The sequence below is a fragment of the Mesocricetus auratus genome, unplaced genomic scaffold (genome assembly GCF_017639785.1).
Source record: "Mesocricetus auratus isolate SY011 unplaced genomic scaffold, BCM_Maur_2.0 Super-Scaffold_100028, whole genome shotgun sequence".
Lineage (NCBI taxonomy): Eukaryota > Metazoa > Chordata > Mammalia > Rodentia > Cricetidae > Mesocricetus > Mesocricetus auratus.
In genome coordinates, this window is record NW_024429209.1 from 15,047,784 (window position 1) to 15,062,379 (window position 14,596).

At 50.9% G+C, this 14,596-nt stretch overlaps 1 protein-coding gene across 3 annotated transcripts in view; it reads right to left on the reverse strand.

The window, feature by feature from the left end:
- Positions 1-14,596, reverse strand: part of Atp9a (ATPase phospholipid transporting 9A (putative)) — a 98,446-nt gene that overhangs the window by 53,193 nt on the left and 30,657 nt on the right. For all 3 annotated transcript variants that reach the window (XM_040733125.1, XM_040733126.1, XM_040733127.1), the window contains exons 5-7: positions 9,588-9,646; positions 7,592-7,643; positions 5,270-5,364 (exon numbers count right to left, since the gene is read on the reverse strand). In XM_040733125.1, coding sequence (XP_040589059.1) covers positions 5,270-5,364; positions 7,592-7,643; positions 9,588-9,646 — 206 coding nt within the window. The remainder of the gene's footprint in view (positions 1-5,269; positions 5,365-7,591; positions 7,644-9,587; positions 9,647-14,596) is intronic.

Sequence of the window (14,596 nt, forward strand, 5' to 3'; positions counted from 1 at the left end):
ACTGCAGTTACACCGGGCCCCTAGAGTACTTGGACACAGAAAGCACACACGTATGCCAAAGGCTGGGGAGAGAAAAAAGATCAAGAGTTCTGAACATGGGTGCTGGTCACATTTCCTCAATAATGTGAATGTGTCTAATGTCCCTTTCTATCTTTCAATTAAATTTTTTCATTTACATATTACCCACAGTTTCTCCTCCCTCTCTAATGTCCCTTTATATGAGTTAATATGGTATATTTTAAAGGGAGTATACCGCTCGCGCGCACGCACGCACGCACGCACGTGTGTGTGTGTGTGTGTGTGTGTACACCACATGTGTGTGTGCCCACAGGGGCCAGAAGAGCAGCAAGAGGTCTCAATGGCTGATTCCTCTTTCCAGTCCCCAAGGTAAATTTTATATTATGTGTATTTTATAATTTCTTTTCAGGTAAACAAGGCGACTTCAGGCAAGAAATAGGTGGGAGAAGACAGCTATGCGAAGCTACATGGACAGGAGGGTCGGTGCCACCTAAAACAAAGGTTATGAGGGAGTAGGGGCAGGCAACTCTCCATCGGGGAAAGGGGAATTTATTACATTTACATTTATTCTCTCCAGGTGGGAGGTCGCCCGTTCTCTCTCTCTCTCTGTCTCTTTCTCTGTCTCTCTCTGTCTCTGTCTCTCTCTCTCTCTCAATCACACACATGTACACACAGGCACACACACACATGCACACGCACGCACACGGTGACCACCTGAAGGACTTGATTCTTTCCCCTGGTGGGTCCTAGGGATGGAAAGAGCGACAGCGGGCACTTTACCCACTGAGCTCTCCCACCAGCCTGCTATGAATTTATCACCAGTTCATTCCCTCAAGCGTTTGCTACTGGGTAGCAGGGTCTGCTTCAGGAGCGCCAGTTCCTGGCGGTGGGCAATCGGCCAGCAGTCACAGGTGCGGCCTCACCGCTCACACCCATCCACAGGTCACTCTTGGAGCCTCGCTCGCTCGCAATCATGCGTCTGTAGCAGCTATGACCTTGCACACTTAGTGCAAGACCGAATCCCAGCTCCTTCACAGAGCTGTCGCTATGCACTTGGCCTCGGCCTCCTTACCTGCCACGTGGCCGTACCACCAAGGCAGCTCCAAGACCTGCATGCAAAATAAAATGTGGAAAGGGCGTGTCCCACACCTGCCTCGCAGCGGAGGCCGCCTCCATCTAAAGGACACCAGCTCTCCCTGAACACATTCGTCTAGTATAGCTTCTCCCTCTCCTCCCCTCTTCTCTTCCTCTTTTTATTTTTTACACTTTTCTTACCCACTTCTGGGAGTGTGTACATGTGCCAGGCACACACAGTTCTCTCTTCCCACCATGGGGCTCTCTGAGATTTAACTCAGGTCATCAGGCTTGGCAGCAAGTGTCTTTACCTGCTGAGTCATCTCACTGGCCCTGACTTCCTCATTTCAACAAATCTTTAAACTAGACTAAGACCCTGAGCTCTGCCCCAAGAGAGCCAGGCTCAGCAAACTACAGTGGTTATGTTGCCTAAAAAAATCACAGCTTCTGCCTGTGACTACTCAGAAGAGCCCAACCTGACCTCCTAGAAATACTATGTTAATTTCTGCTCCTAGAGATACTACGTTAATTTCTGCTCCTAGAGATACTATGTTACGGGCTCAGGGTTACTTTACTCTTAGAAAGCTTCTTCCTACCCCCTCCCACTTGCTATTTCCAGGGAACACAAAATAAGTTTATAAGGGGAAGGGGAAACAAGGGTTCTCTTACCAAATAAACCTTATTTACTTGCTTATGTATTTACAGACAGGACCTCTTGTAGCCCAGGCTGACCCTCAAGCTCACTATTTAAGGCTAAGGTTGACCCTGAACTCCTGACCGTCAGCCTGAGTGAGACTGAGGTGTGTGACACCATGCCCAGCTTCTGCGGTGCTGGGGATCAACCCGGGACTTCATGTCTGCCCGGTGAGCAGTCTAGCAAGCACAACCCCGGCCCAATAAGCGTTACCTTAAGCAAGGGTGCACTTGCAATACAGAGCAGCGGCACACTGCTCCCGAGCACACGTGAGGCCCTTGGGTCAACTGAGTTACCAACAAATAACTAACCGGCCAGAGCTGCCTGGAATGTTCGGGGGCTGAGTTCAATGCCCAATACTACACACACACACACACACACACACACACACACACACACACACACACAGAGAGAGAGAGAGAGAGAGAGAGAGAGAGAGAGAGAGAGAGAGAGAGAGAGAGAGAGAGAGAGAGAGGAAATGGATGCTTTGAAACAGTCTTGTAAGATTATACACAATGTGAAAAAGTGAATTTTTGATGATCTACATGACAATCTGAATGATGTGAGATTGTCATTCCAGCACTTAGGAGGCCAAGGCAGAAGGGTCAAGAGTTTGAGGCTGGGGCCTGGGTTACAAATTACAAACCTGTCTCAACAGTAAAAGGTACATCAGTAAATAGTTGCATAATCAATCAGGCCATCAAGCAGACTGGAGCAGGCAAACAGCAACTAGAAGGGCCTGGTGACTAGTGCAGACCACTGGCCACCCCTCAGGCAGGTCCCACACTACCTGGGAGGCACTGTGCACCCCAGTACTGATAAGAAAAAGGCACCATCATTTCCCTGCACAGGAAACTAGGGAGAGTCAGAGTGGCGGGAAGGTCTGGTCCTGTCTCCAGAAACCGTCACCCAGCGTCCTAACACAGACATCTCTAAGAGGGCTGAGAAAGGTCTGAAAAGATCAGCAAGACCCGTGCACACTTCACGGAATCTCCTCTGGAGGGAAACCACCATCTGGGGCAGGGGCTGGGGACCAGGGCCTCTTCCATGGTTTCCCACACAGCTCGATCTGCTTTTAATCAGGGACAGACTAGTGGGTTACCAGGGAAGATTACCCCAGTAGATTTCTTAGTAAAATAAAAAAACCACAAAAACACTGCTCCTCTTGATCCCTGCAGGCCCAGGGAGGCAATTATTGTCTCCCTGACAGCAAAGCCAGCAGCATCTTATCTGTTTTTAATGCCCCCAGCCCAGGCCTGGGCCAGACAAGGACAAAGTGAGTGTCTACTGGAGCAGGAGGCTCTTCTGATCTGAGGCCATGGAAGGAAGGAACACTCCTAACATCTCCGCTTCCCACTCAGGCACCAAAACCTCCAATCATCCTGAGGGTCAGAGCCCCCAGATCCTCTAGGAAACATCTACCAGGAAGTAAGCACAGGCCCGGTGAGGTAAGAGCAGAGCCCCATCCTTACGAGCAGAGCCGTTGCCAGGGCTCCTGGACCATGGCTGGAAACTCGCTCTGGAGTTGGTTTCTTGTTTAAAGCAAACTCTGAAAAGGACATCTATGACCAACCGTGAGTGTGGGGACAGCCACCACCGCCACACTGAAGCCGCTGAGACACAGCGCTTGCACCTGCCCATGCCTCCTCCCCACTGCAAGCCCGGGAAGGCGGCGTTCCACTCAGCCACTGCAGACGGGCTGTGGGAGGGCAGGTCTGTGGGTATGTAAACCGCATGGGGCACGGGGCGGTGAGATGGCTGGACAGGCAAAGGCACTGTGTCCAACCCTGACAATGAACTTGATCCCTAGGACCCACTGGACAGAAAGTGGGAACTGACTCCCACAACTTGTCATACGTGTGCTGTGGCATGTGGGCCTACACACTAAGTAAAAATTAAAAATAAATTTAGCCAGCTGCCGTGCCAGACCTCTCGACCGTGGCTGTGCCCTGTGGCCCCCTCGTTCGATGCACTAGAGCACAGCAGGGCACACACTAGTCGGTGCCTACTGGAAGGGATCCTGCCTGGACGTGGGCAGAGTGGGAATGCCGGGTGAGGGTGACCAGAAAATGTGGGATGTAGCTCAGTGCTAACACAATACCTGAGCACTCGAGGTTCTGGGTTCGATCCCTAGCATAAACAGAGAAAGCAAAGAGAAAAAAAATCAACACCAGGCAAAACCAAAATCAATACAGACACCTGCGGGCTAAAGAGACACTTGTTCACAGAGCCTGCATGACAGGCCTGCCGAGTCGACCCTCTATAGGGAGGAACAAGAACAACCCAAGGGGGCTGGAGAGACGGCTCAGCGGTTAAGAGCACTGACTGCTCTTCCAGAGGTCCTGAGTTCAATTCCCAGCAACCACATGGTGGCTTACAACCACCCTGAATGAGATCTGGTGCCCTCTGCTGGCATGCAGGCAAAAGACTGTATACACAATAAATAAAATATTAAAAAAAAAAAGAACAACCCAAGGCAGCCACACACTTGAGCAAGGGCCAGGAGTCAGATGAGACGGTGCGTGTGGCTGAGGACAATGGCAAGGGCTAAGGTCTTAGTCACTGTCCTGTTGATGTGAAGAGACACCAGGGTCAAAGCAAGTCATAAAATGGAGGTGTTTAATTGGGATGGCCTAGTTTCCGAGGCTGAGTCCACTATCATCGCAGTCAGAGCACAGTGACACACATGGTGCTAGAAATAGCTGAGAGCTACCATCCCCATCCATGAGGCCAAGAGAGAGACTGGGCCTGGTTTGGGCTTCGGAAACCTCAAAGCCCTCCCCCAGTGACACACCTCCTCCAACAAGGCCACACCTCCTAATCCTTCTCAAGTAGTGCCACTCCCTGGTGACTAAGCTTTCAAGTACATGGGCCTGTAGGGACCATACTCATTCAAACCCCAACACCTACAGAACAGGATCTTAGAATGGTGAGCAGCCTCTAGCAACCTATGGCCATGACAGAGGTCGCATATCAGACGTCCTGCACATCACATGTTTACATTATGATTCATAACAGTCGCAAAATTACAGTTTTGAAGTAGCAATGACAGTAATTGTATGGTCGGGGATCACCACAACATGAGGAACTGTATTAAGGGGTGGCAACGTTAGGAAGGTTGAGAACCACTGTCTATACACTCTTAGCAGGAGGACCACATGTTGGGCCTTCCCTTCCAGCCCAGGAAGCTGCTGCCCTCAGAAGCACTCGCTCCTCATATAAGGGGTGGGGCTGCCTTTGGTACAACCAAGTGAGTGGAGCCAACAGTTCAGGGTTCTCTAGTTCTCCGCCAGCCCCACCTCACACGCCACGGGCGCCCCTGGCCTCCGAGTACATCTGCGTGTGAGAACCAGGCAGTGGCCTGGTGGTCAGCATACAATTCTTTCACGCCACAGGCGCCCCTGGCCTCCGAGTATATCTGAGTGTGAGAACCAGGCGGTGACCTAATGGTCAGCATACAATTCTTTCAGAAAAGCTACTCACAGCAGCCGTGGGGAGCCTCTGCGTGCAGGCCACGGGCAGCCGCAGCTTCCAGTCTGTCTCTCCGTCCAGCTGGTCCGTGCGCAAGAAGCAAGACCCTGCAGAGAGATTTAGGCACTGTCTGATGTCTGCAATCCAAGTGTGCTTCCCTCAGCGGCTCTGGGCAGTACCTGCTCTGGTCCTTGAAGAAATGGCCCATCAATGGCCAGTGACTCACAGGGAAAGTAGATCTCCACTTCCCACCCCCCCCCAAATCCTCAACCACCCACTCCACTCGTAGGACTAGGGTTGGACCCTGACTTTCTGAGTCGTCATCTGCCTTTATGTGTAAAAAGAAGAGGCATGTAGCCCACTGTAAAAGTCCAGCAGGGTGATGGGACAGCGGCCAGCAGAAGACAGTCCCTCCTGTGACCACTCCTAGGCAGGGGCATAGGCGTTCCCACACCCCTTCTGGGACCACATGGATTTGGATCCAAAGTCTGTCACTTACTGGCTAGGTATCTCTGAGCCTCAGGTTCCCTGTGTGTAGAAATGTAGACAGTAAGAAGACCCCCTCCAGAGGTGTTACTGGGGCTAAAGAGCTGAACCATGGGCTCAGGACATGGCTACTACTGTAAGGAACCATGCCAGGGCCTGCTCTTGCTGCAGGGTGACCCCACTAACACAGAATCCCCAAACCCACAATGCTTCAAAATTCAACATCATTCATTGACTACTGATTGATTTAGAGACAGGGCCTCAAATACCCCAGATTGTCCTTGAACTCACTTATACAGCCGAGGATGACCCTGAACTTCTGACCCTCCTGCCTCCACTTCCTGAGTGCTAGGTTGACAGGTATGTCACCATACTTTATACAGAGCTGGGGATTGAACCCAGGGCCTTGAGCATGCTGGGCAAACACTCTACAAACTGAGTCACATCCCTAGAACTTCTTAACTACTAATTCCATAAGAAAAACCCTACACAATAAAGTTTTGTTTCAGGCATACAGTCACAAGTCCGAGACACTTGTAGACCCATAAGGGACACTGAAGAAGACAGGTTTGCACATTTTTGGGACATACACCTCAGTCATATCATAAGCTCTGTGACAGTGAACAGATAGGGAGTGAGTCCAAGTCACTTTGCAGTTAACACTTCTGAGCACTAGGGCTGGGAAGAACCAAGTTCAGATCCCCAGAACCCACTTAAAATGGGATGTGGTAGGGAAGGCTCTTCACTATCCCAGCCTTCTTATTGCAAGAATGGAGGCTGAGAGAGGAGAATCCCTGGGAGTTCAAAAAACTTGCAAGCATTAAGGCAGAACACAGATAATCACATAGGTGTGTGTGTGTGTGTGTGTGTGTGTGTGTGTGTGTGTGTGTGTGTGTGTGTGTGTGTGTGTGTGTGTGTTTTGAAATAGGGTCTCACTACGGAGCCCAGACTGGCCTCCAACTCCATGTAATCCTCCTACCTCCATCTCCTGAGTACTGGAATTACAGGCATGAATTAGCATGCCAGCTTTATTATAGTGTTTTTTCTTTCTTTATTTTTATTTTATTTTTTTTTGAGACAGGGTCTCTCTGAGTCCCTGGCTATCCTGGAACTCTCTGTAGACCAGGTTGGCCACGAACTCACAGCAATCAGTCTGCCTCAGTCTCCTGAGTGCTGAGATTAAAGGTGGGTGCCACCTCGCTCAGCGTGCTGCTTTTCTCAAATGTTTGTTACATCTATTTGCTTATCTTGCTTTGCTTTGAGGGGAGGGTGTTACTCACAAAGCACAGGCCTGCGAAGAGGTCAGAGGAGGACAACCTGGAGGAGGTGGTTCTCTCCTTCCACCAAGTGGCTCCCAAAGACTGAGATCAGGTTAACAAGGCCCGGAGACAAATGCCTTACCTGCTGAGCCACACCGCCACCCAGATTTCCTGTGCTTTGCTATTTCATTAGTTTGGGTTTTTGTTTGAGCCAGGGTCTCACTATGCAGCCAGCCCTCCCAGTGACCTGAAACTCTATGCAGACTCAGGCCTTGAACTCACAGAGATCTGTCTGCCTCTGCCTCCCAAATGCTGGGTTTAAAATGTGTGATACTTAATGGTGCACACCTTTAACCCCAGCACTCAGGAAACAGAAGCAGGTGGATCTCTGTGAGTTCGAGGCCAGTCTGATCTACAAGAGGGAGTTCCTGGACAGCCAGAGCTACATGACCAAAATGTGTGGACTTACGAAGCACCCAAAAGTCTTTTAATTGTGAAGGACCCCTCTACAGAGACATTTTCAAATGATGATAGTGCCAAATCATCACTGGAAAGGCCAGTGGTCACACTCCGTCCATCAGATACTTACCGTTTTTCTCTGATGTCCTCAGGAAGATCATGTCAGCAGGCACCCGCTGGTTCTGGGAAATGAGAGGGAGCTGTATGCTACTGTGAACAGTCACGGGTTGGGCTTCGCCCCAGCCTCCACCGTAGCTAAGCACAGGGTTGCTTGGTCTGGAACCTGCAGGGTCGCCCACCCTCCCAGCACTTTACCAACCTCGCCAAGGAGTCATCTGGAAAAGGGAGCCCGGGTCCCCGGAGCCCACCTTCACTTGAACCTCCACCCCCACCCCTGCCCAGCTACGGGCACTGAGGGCAGGACCCACAAGCACTTTCAATGCCTCTGTCCCATCCGCACGGGGCTTGTCTCTTCTGTGTGCGCGTGCACGTGCATGCAGGAGCGTGCGCGCGTGCGTGGGTCTGTGTGTGTGTATATACATGAGAGTGCATGTGTGCAATGTGCGTGTGTTTGCGTGGAGGTCACAGGTCCTTACTTTTTTGAGACAGAGTCTATCTCTGGCCTAAAACTTGCCAAGTGGGTTCCAGTTACTGGCAGCGAACCCCAGGGATCTCCCGGCTTCTGCCTCCCTAGTACTGGGATGTGCCATCTTTTACATGGATGTAGGGGAGCAACTTGGGTCCTCATTCTTGTGTGGCAAGCACTTTGCTGACTAGCCCACCCCCCTCCTCTCCTGTGGCCTGCAGTCGGATGTGAGGAGGTAAAGAAGAGAGAAGGAGTTAAAGCCATTCCCACAGAGGGAAGGCCATTCCCACAGAGGGAAGGCCAATCCCATAGAGGGAAGGCCAGTCGAGGTGTGCAGGCCGTTAACCCAGCAGCGGCAGGCACATCTGTGAGCTCCCCAGTCTACACAGTGAGATCTTCTTTCAGAAACAAGCGATACATACATGTATACATACGCACATGCATACATGGGGGTTGTGGCAAGAAGGACTATGAATAGGCAGGGGCTCTGACCCTAAGTGTCTGTGTCTCTCTTGAATTAACCCTGAGTGCTTACACCTAACCCTCTAACAGGTGCTGCCATTCAATTCCTACAGAAACAGGGTACGGCGGTCTGAAAGAAAATGGCCCCCAAAGGGAGTGGCACTATTAGGAGGTGTGGCCTTGTTGGAGTAGGCGCAGACTTCTTGGAGGAAGTGTGCCACTGCAGAGGTGGGCTTTGAGGTTTCCTATATGCTCAAGCCATACCCAGGAGGCAGACCACACTTCCTGTTACCTGTGAGTCAAGATGTAAAAACTCTCAGGTTCTGCTCCAGCACCATGTCTGCCTGCATGCTGCCTTGCTTCCTGCCAGACAATAATGGACTAGACCTCTGAAACTGTAAGCCAGCCTCAATTAAATGTTTTCCTTTATAAGAGTTGCTGTAGTCATGGTGTCTCTTCAGAGCAATAAGAACCCTAAGACACAGGGTAAGACAGGATCTTTTTTCTGATCAGACATGATCCCCAGACTCTAGACCCATCCCCCCAAACCTCACACCTTCCAAATACCCACAGTAAACAGATCTGTCAGTGTTTGTACAAGTGACAAACGTTAACACAGACTTTTTACCATTCCTGTCACTCTGCACCCCTACTCCCCATAAAGCTGTTGGCAGGCTCCGTGAATCAGGACATGCAGGTTAACAGTTCAACAAAGGTAAGTCCAATAAATACTTTTAAGTGTCAGTGTGGCAAGCTAATAGAAAAGACATCATGCTTAAGTGGGGTTCTTTTTGAAACCCCCAAAACAAATATACCAAGCAGAAAACCACAGGCATTCTCTGTTTCTAATTATAAGCAGGGCTCCTGGCTCCCTAGTACACAGGTACCTTGGGGAAATCTCTTTGTGTCTGTCTCATGCGTTAGAAGTTTTTCTCCCCAAGGAGCATCCCAAAGAGTTTCTTTCAACAGTCCACCAGATGCAGAGAGCACAGGCAGTATTCTACCCACCATGGGCCGCTCCCCTTGCTCTGGCTCCCAGCAATACCCAGTCCCTAAGAAGCTTCTAGATTCCACTCACCTTTTCCACAAGGATGAGATCCCCCACCTGGATGTTCGAACTCTTCACCTTCACGGTCCCTGCAAAGCAACAGAGAACACACACCTCATCACTGTCTCCAACAATCAATGGTTCTCAACCTGTGGGTGGGGACCCCTTCAGGGATGAACAACTTTCTCTCAGGGGTCGCCTAAGACCATTATAAAACACATACATTTACATCATAATTCATAACAGTAACAAAACTAGTTATGGAGTAGCAGCGAAAATAATGTCATGGCTGGGGGTCACCACAACATGAGGGTAGAATCTATAACAGTGGTTCTCAACCTTCCTAAGGCTTTGACCCTTTAACACGCATGCGTGCACACACGTGTGTGGGAACCGGATGACAACTTTCAGGATTGGTTTTCTCCTTCTGAGTATGAATTCTGGGGAAGGAACCCACTCTGTTCAGTATGGTGACAAGAGCCATTCCTCACTGAGTTACCTCACCTTACCTCGTAAGCCACTGAAGTAAGAGGAATGGGCCAGTCTCCAGTAGCCGGGGCCGACTCCCAGAACGAAAGACTATTTAGAACCCACAACTCCTAGTGTGCATCAGTCAGTGTCTTCCAGAATGTTCATAGAGGAGGAGGAGGAGAAAGAGGAGGAGGGAGAGGAGGAGGAGGAGGGCAGGACAGGAAGAGTAGAGACAGGCAGAAAGCATGGACACAGAAAGGGGCAGGAGCCTGAGTGAGTAAAGGCGCCTGCTGCCAAGTCTATGACCAGAGTTCACTCTTGGGGACTCACACAGCAGGAGAGAACGAACCCCTAAAAGTTGTGCTCTGACCTCAACACACACACCACATACACACACTTTTTTAATTCTTACATTTTAACACAGGAGCTGCAGTTTGTTTTGTACTGAGCCCTGCCTCCTCTACAGCTAGCTCAAGACGACAAAATGTCAAAGCATTGTCCTCAGAAGCAGCCTGAGAAGTGAGGACCCAGAACCTGCCGTTTCCCCTTTTGGGACGCTGTACCAGCATCCATCGCTGGCTCTAAGACTTCTCTGCGTATGCGGCTCATTTGTCTTATTTATGTACTTATTCACTGTGTGCATGTTAGGTGCTTGTGTGTCACGGCGCTTCTGGGTGTGGAGGTCACAGAGCAACTGAAAGGCACCGGCTCTCTCCTCCCTCAGAGTGGACTCGAGACGGGACTCGGGTCGTCAGGCAGCAAGTGCCTTTACTCACCCAGCCGTCTCACCTGCCCCAAGGCTCTGAGGCTTCTTTTAGGGTGTTGGTGGAGCCTCCAACAGAAGCTGGAATGAGAGTCCTACAAATGTGACGTGGAAGTTCTCCAGACACATCCCTGTCGCTGACCAGCTTCTGACGGAGCCACTCACCCGCTCTCAGCCCCTCACGCCAGCAGGCTGGTAGGCAGCTTACAAGAGCGGACGGCCACCAGTGGGCTCGGCTGTTTATTTCTACAGCCCTGGACCCCAAGCTTTTCATAAGCAAACCAACCAGTGGCCCAAGCCCACCTTTCATGGATGACAGCTCCAGAATAAGAACCGTCTGTCTCCGTGGCAGGGAAACGCCAGATGTTTCCTTGGGCTGCAGCAAGTAAAAGGCAGGACACACTCCATCCCTCCCCCACAAGGAGAAAACCATCCTTAAACAAATTCCAGGGCACTGGTCCATGGGGGCCGGTTTTTTGACCCCGAACACCTCAAGTTACAATTCTATTTTTCATGGCGAGGGCAGGACATGGCTGCTGTTGTGGGCTGGCCTCATCGGCCTGGCTAATGGATTACTCTCTAATCTAACTGTGGCAGTGACGAGCTGTAAATCCCCCTCATGTGTACATTTCCTGGGGCTGACACCAAAACACCTCCACAGGCCCAGAGTTCAGAGGCCGAGAGGTGAAGTTTTCATATTCAAATATCAGCAGCTCCAAAGCCCGGGGAGAGGCTCACTCGAAAAACAAGTCAAGACTGAAAAGTGTGGTATAAGTGCCTCTGATTAAATCGGCCAGGAATAAAAAGACAAAAAACAAAAGACTAGAGTTTAAATACTCTACGTTTATACTCAAATTATAGAGACTTTTCAATAAATATATCAATGGTCAACACCGGTTGACAATGTCCCAAAATGACAAACAGGCTAACAGCCCGAGAGCAGGAAGCGGTTTTGGGGAATCAGCAGGGCAGGAGGTGGTGGGATGGCCCAGTAGGTAAAGGCACTTGTTGCCACACCTGCCTGGAGCTCAATTCTCAGGACCACTGCAGTGAAAGATGAGAACGCCCCTGTGCAGTCCTGACTCCCACAAGTGTGCCAGGCACTCACACACACCACACACACAATAAATACACGTATGTAGTCTGAAAAGATTAGCTGACAAGTTCCCATTGACAACTCCATCCCTTCATGCTGATGATGGCCACTGGAACAGCACCCCTAAGAGATACTCAGGGTCAGAGGGGAGCATCCTTCACCACCCCAGGAACCAGCCAGAGGAGATTCTGAGTTAACTGATAAGGGAGGTCTGCAGAGGAAGGTGGGTTCATTGACCACAGGCTCTCTGCAGCTGGGCTAACAGAGCTCACAGAACACTGCAGAGTGGGAGACCACAGAGAGACAAGAGAAGCCCGGGACCACGTTCAGCATACAGCACGACCCTAAGAAAAGGCTGAAGACTCGAGAGGTCTGTACATCCCACATGGGCCTCTGGTTCAGCGCTGATGCTCTGTCATTCATCCAGATGTCCCCAGCAGGAGGAGGCCAAGATGCTCATTATACCTCTGCGTGACTGGTTCAAGGCTAATCACCTCAGCTTCACTTGGTCCTTGGTACATGTTGGGGAAGCTGTGTATATGTTAATAAATTACTGCTGGCCAATAGGAATCTAGATAGGTGGGGCTAGGAGTCCAGGAGGATTCTGGGAAGGAGAAACACAAGAGAATCAACATGTAACCGCCATGGGGGTAGGAGCCCAGAACTATTCTCCCGTAAGAGACATACTTAGATTAACAATTATGGGGTAATTACTTAAAGCAGAGCTAGCCAGTAAGAGACAAGCAAGGCCAACAGCTTCATAATGAATATAGCCTCTTGTGTGTTTATTTGGGATTGAAGCAGCTCTGGAACCAGGCTGGCGGAACGGCTCCTTCTAAAGGAAAAAGCTTCTCATAACAGGTACACAGTAAGTTGGGAAGGGAGGTGCTTATGAAGACAGGTACTCATCTGCGGAAATGCAAGCCTCAGCCCATGCCTCTCACACCCGCCCCCGGGACACACACCCCCCCAGCCCATGCCTCTCACCCCATGCCCCCCAGATACACACCCCCTCTAGTCCATACCCCTCTCACCCCCCATCACAGGCACCACCACCCAAAGAATTCAACTTCTTCAATAATAATAGGAAGTAAAAACAAGTCTAAAAAGTTCATTTGCGCGCGCGCGCACACACACACACACACACACACACACACACACACGAAAAGAGAATTTTAAAGCCTGAGATCAGGAGCCCTGTGTGACACCAGCATTAGGGCTGTGCACACAGGAGCAGCCGAGCTCATCACACACTAAGGCTCCCTCATCTCCCACACACAGGGTGCCTGATCTAGACGAAGCGCTACAGCCAGGCAGGCCTGGGTTGTGTCCTCAGCTCTGCCAGCGCCTCAGTCTGCCCTCTCAGACACTTTCCTTTATTCTCAGTCACAGCCTGAACAAAGAGGAAGAAAAGGCAACTCTCCCCTCCCTCTCTCCCCATCCACCCGCCACAGCCCCCTCCTTGGAGTCACTCAAACAGCTGACAAGGCCTGTACGGGAACTGGGGCCTGGCTGGCTTTGGGCAAGCAGTACCCCTTGTCTCCCGTCCAATCCCAATCTGGACAACACCTCTCCCAGCCCGTGCCCACCACCGCCATCCCTTTCCATGAGCCACCTGAGGAGGACGCTCCCACATCACAGAAGCAGCCTTCCCAGGGCCTCCAGGCCTCACCGGCTGTGCCCCACTCAGTCTGCTGTTATTATTGTAGAACTCTTTTCTTCTGGCATTTGAGACAGTCTTACTCTGCAGCCCTGTATGGACTAGAGCTCAATACGTAGACCAGGCTGACCTCAAACTCACAGAGATCCATCTGAGTGCTAGGGACAAAGGCCTGGGCCACCACATGTGGCTTTTGTGGAATTCTTTACCGGGGCTAGCTGAGCATCCATTGGGCACAGACATGGGACCCACATCCAGAAGGTCGCATACTTAGTCTGATGCTCCATTAGAACCATCTTGAAATTCCTTTTGCTTTTCCATGGTGGGGAGGGGGGAGGGGGAGGGGGGAGGAGGAATGGGGGATGAGGGAGACAGGGCATCATGTGGCTCAGTCTGGCTTTAGGGCCTTGAACAAACTCTGATGCTCTGGTTCCCAGCTCCTGAGTGCTGGGGTTGTCCCGTGGACCACCACACCCAGCTTTGTTCTCAAAGTCAAGGTCTCGCTATGTTACTCCAACTGGTTTTGAACACCTGAGCTTCAGGAATCCTGCCTCAGCCTCCTAAGTCGCTAGGGCTACAAATGTGCAAACATCTGCCTATGGATTTGCTCCAGGTGTGGACACCACATCTGTCTACATGGCTTGACTCTGAACTCTCCTCCACAGGCTTCTGTTCTGGAATGCTTACTCACCAGAGCACGGAGCTATCTTCCAGGTGGGGCCTAGGCAGAGGAAGAGGCTGGCCTTGGAAGGTGACATCCACCTCTCGTGTTCTCATCCTGGTCCCCAGGGATGCAAAGATGCAAACAGCCCTACCATGTGCTCATGGAGCCTGCAGTCCTTTCCCACCAGGGTGGGCTGGGCCCCTCTGAAACTCTAAGTGATTCTTCCGTTTTTTAAACTGTCTCTATCAGGTAATTTGGTCAGAACAACACAAAGACCACCTGACTATGAACCCCACCCCCCACCACACACACACACACACACACACACACACACACAATTTTTTGTTTTGTTTCTTTTTTTCTCTAGAAACTGGGTCTTACTATA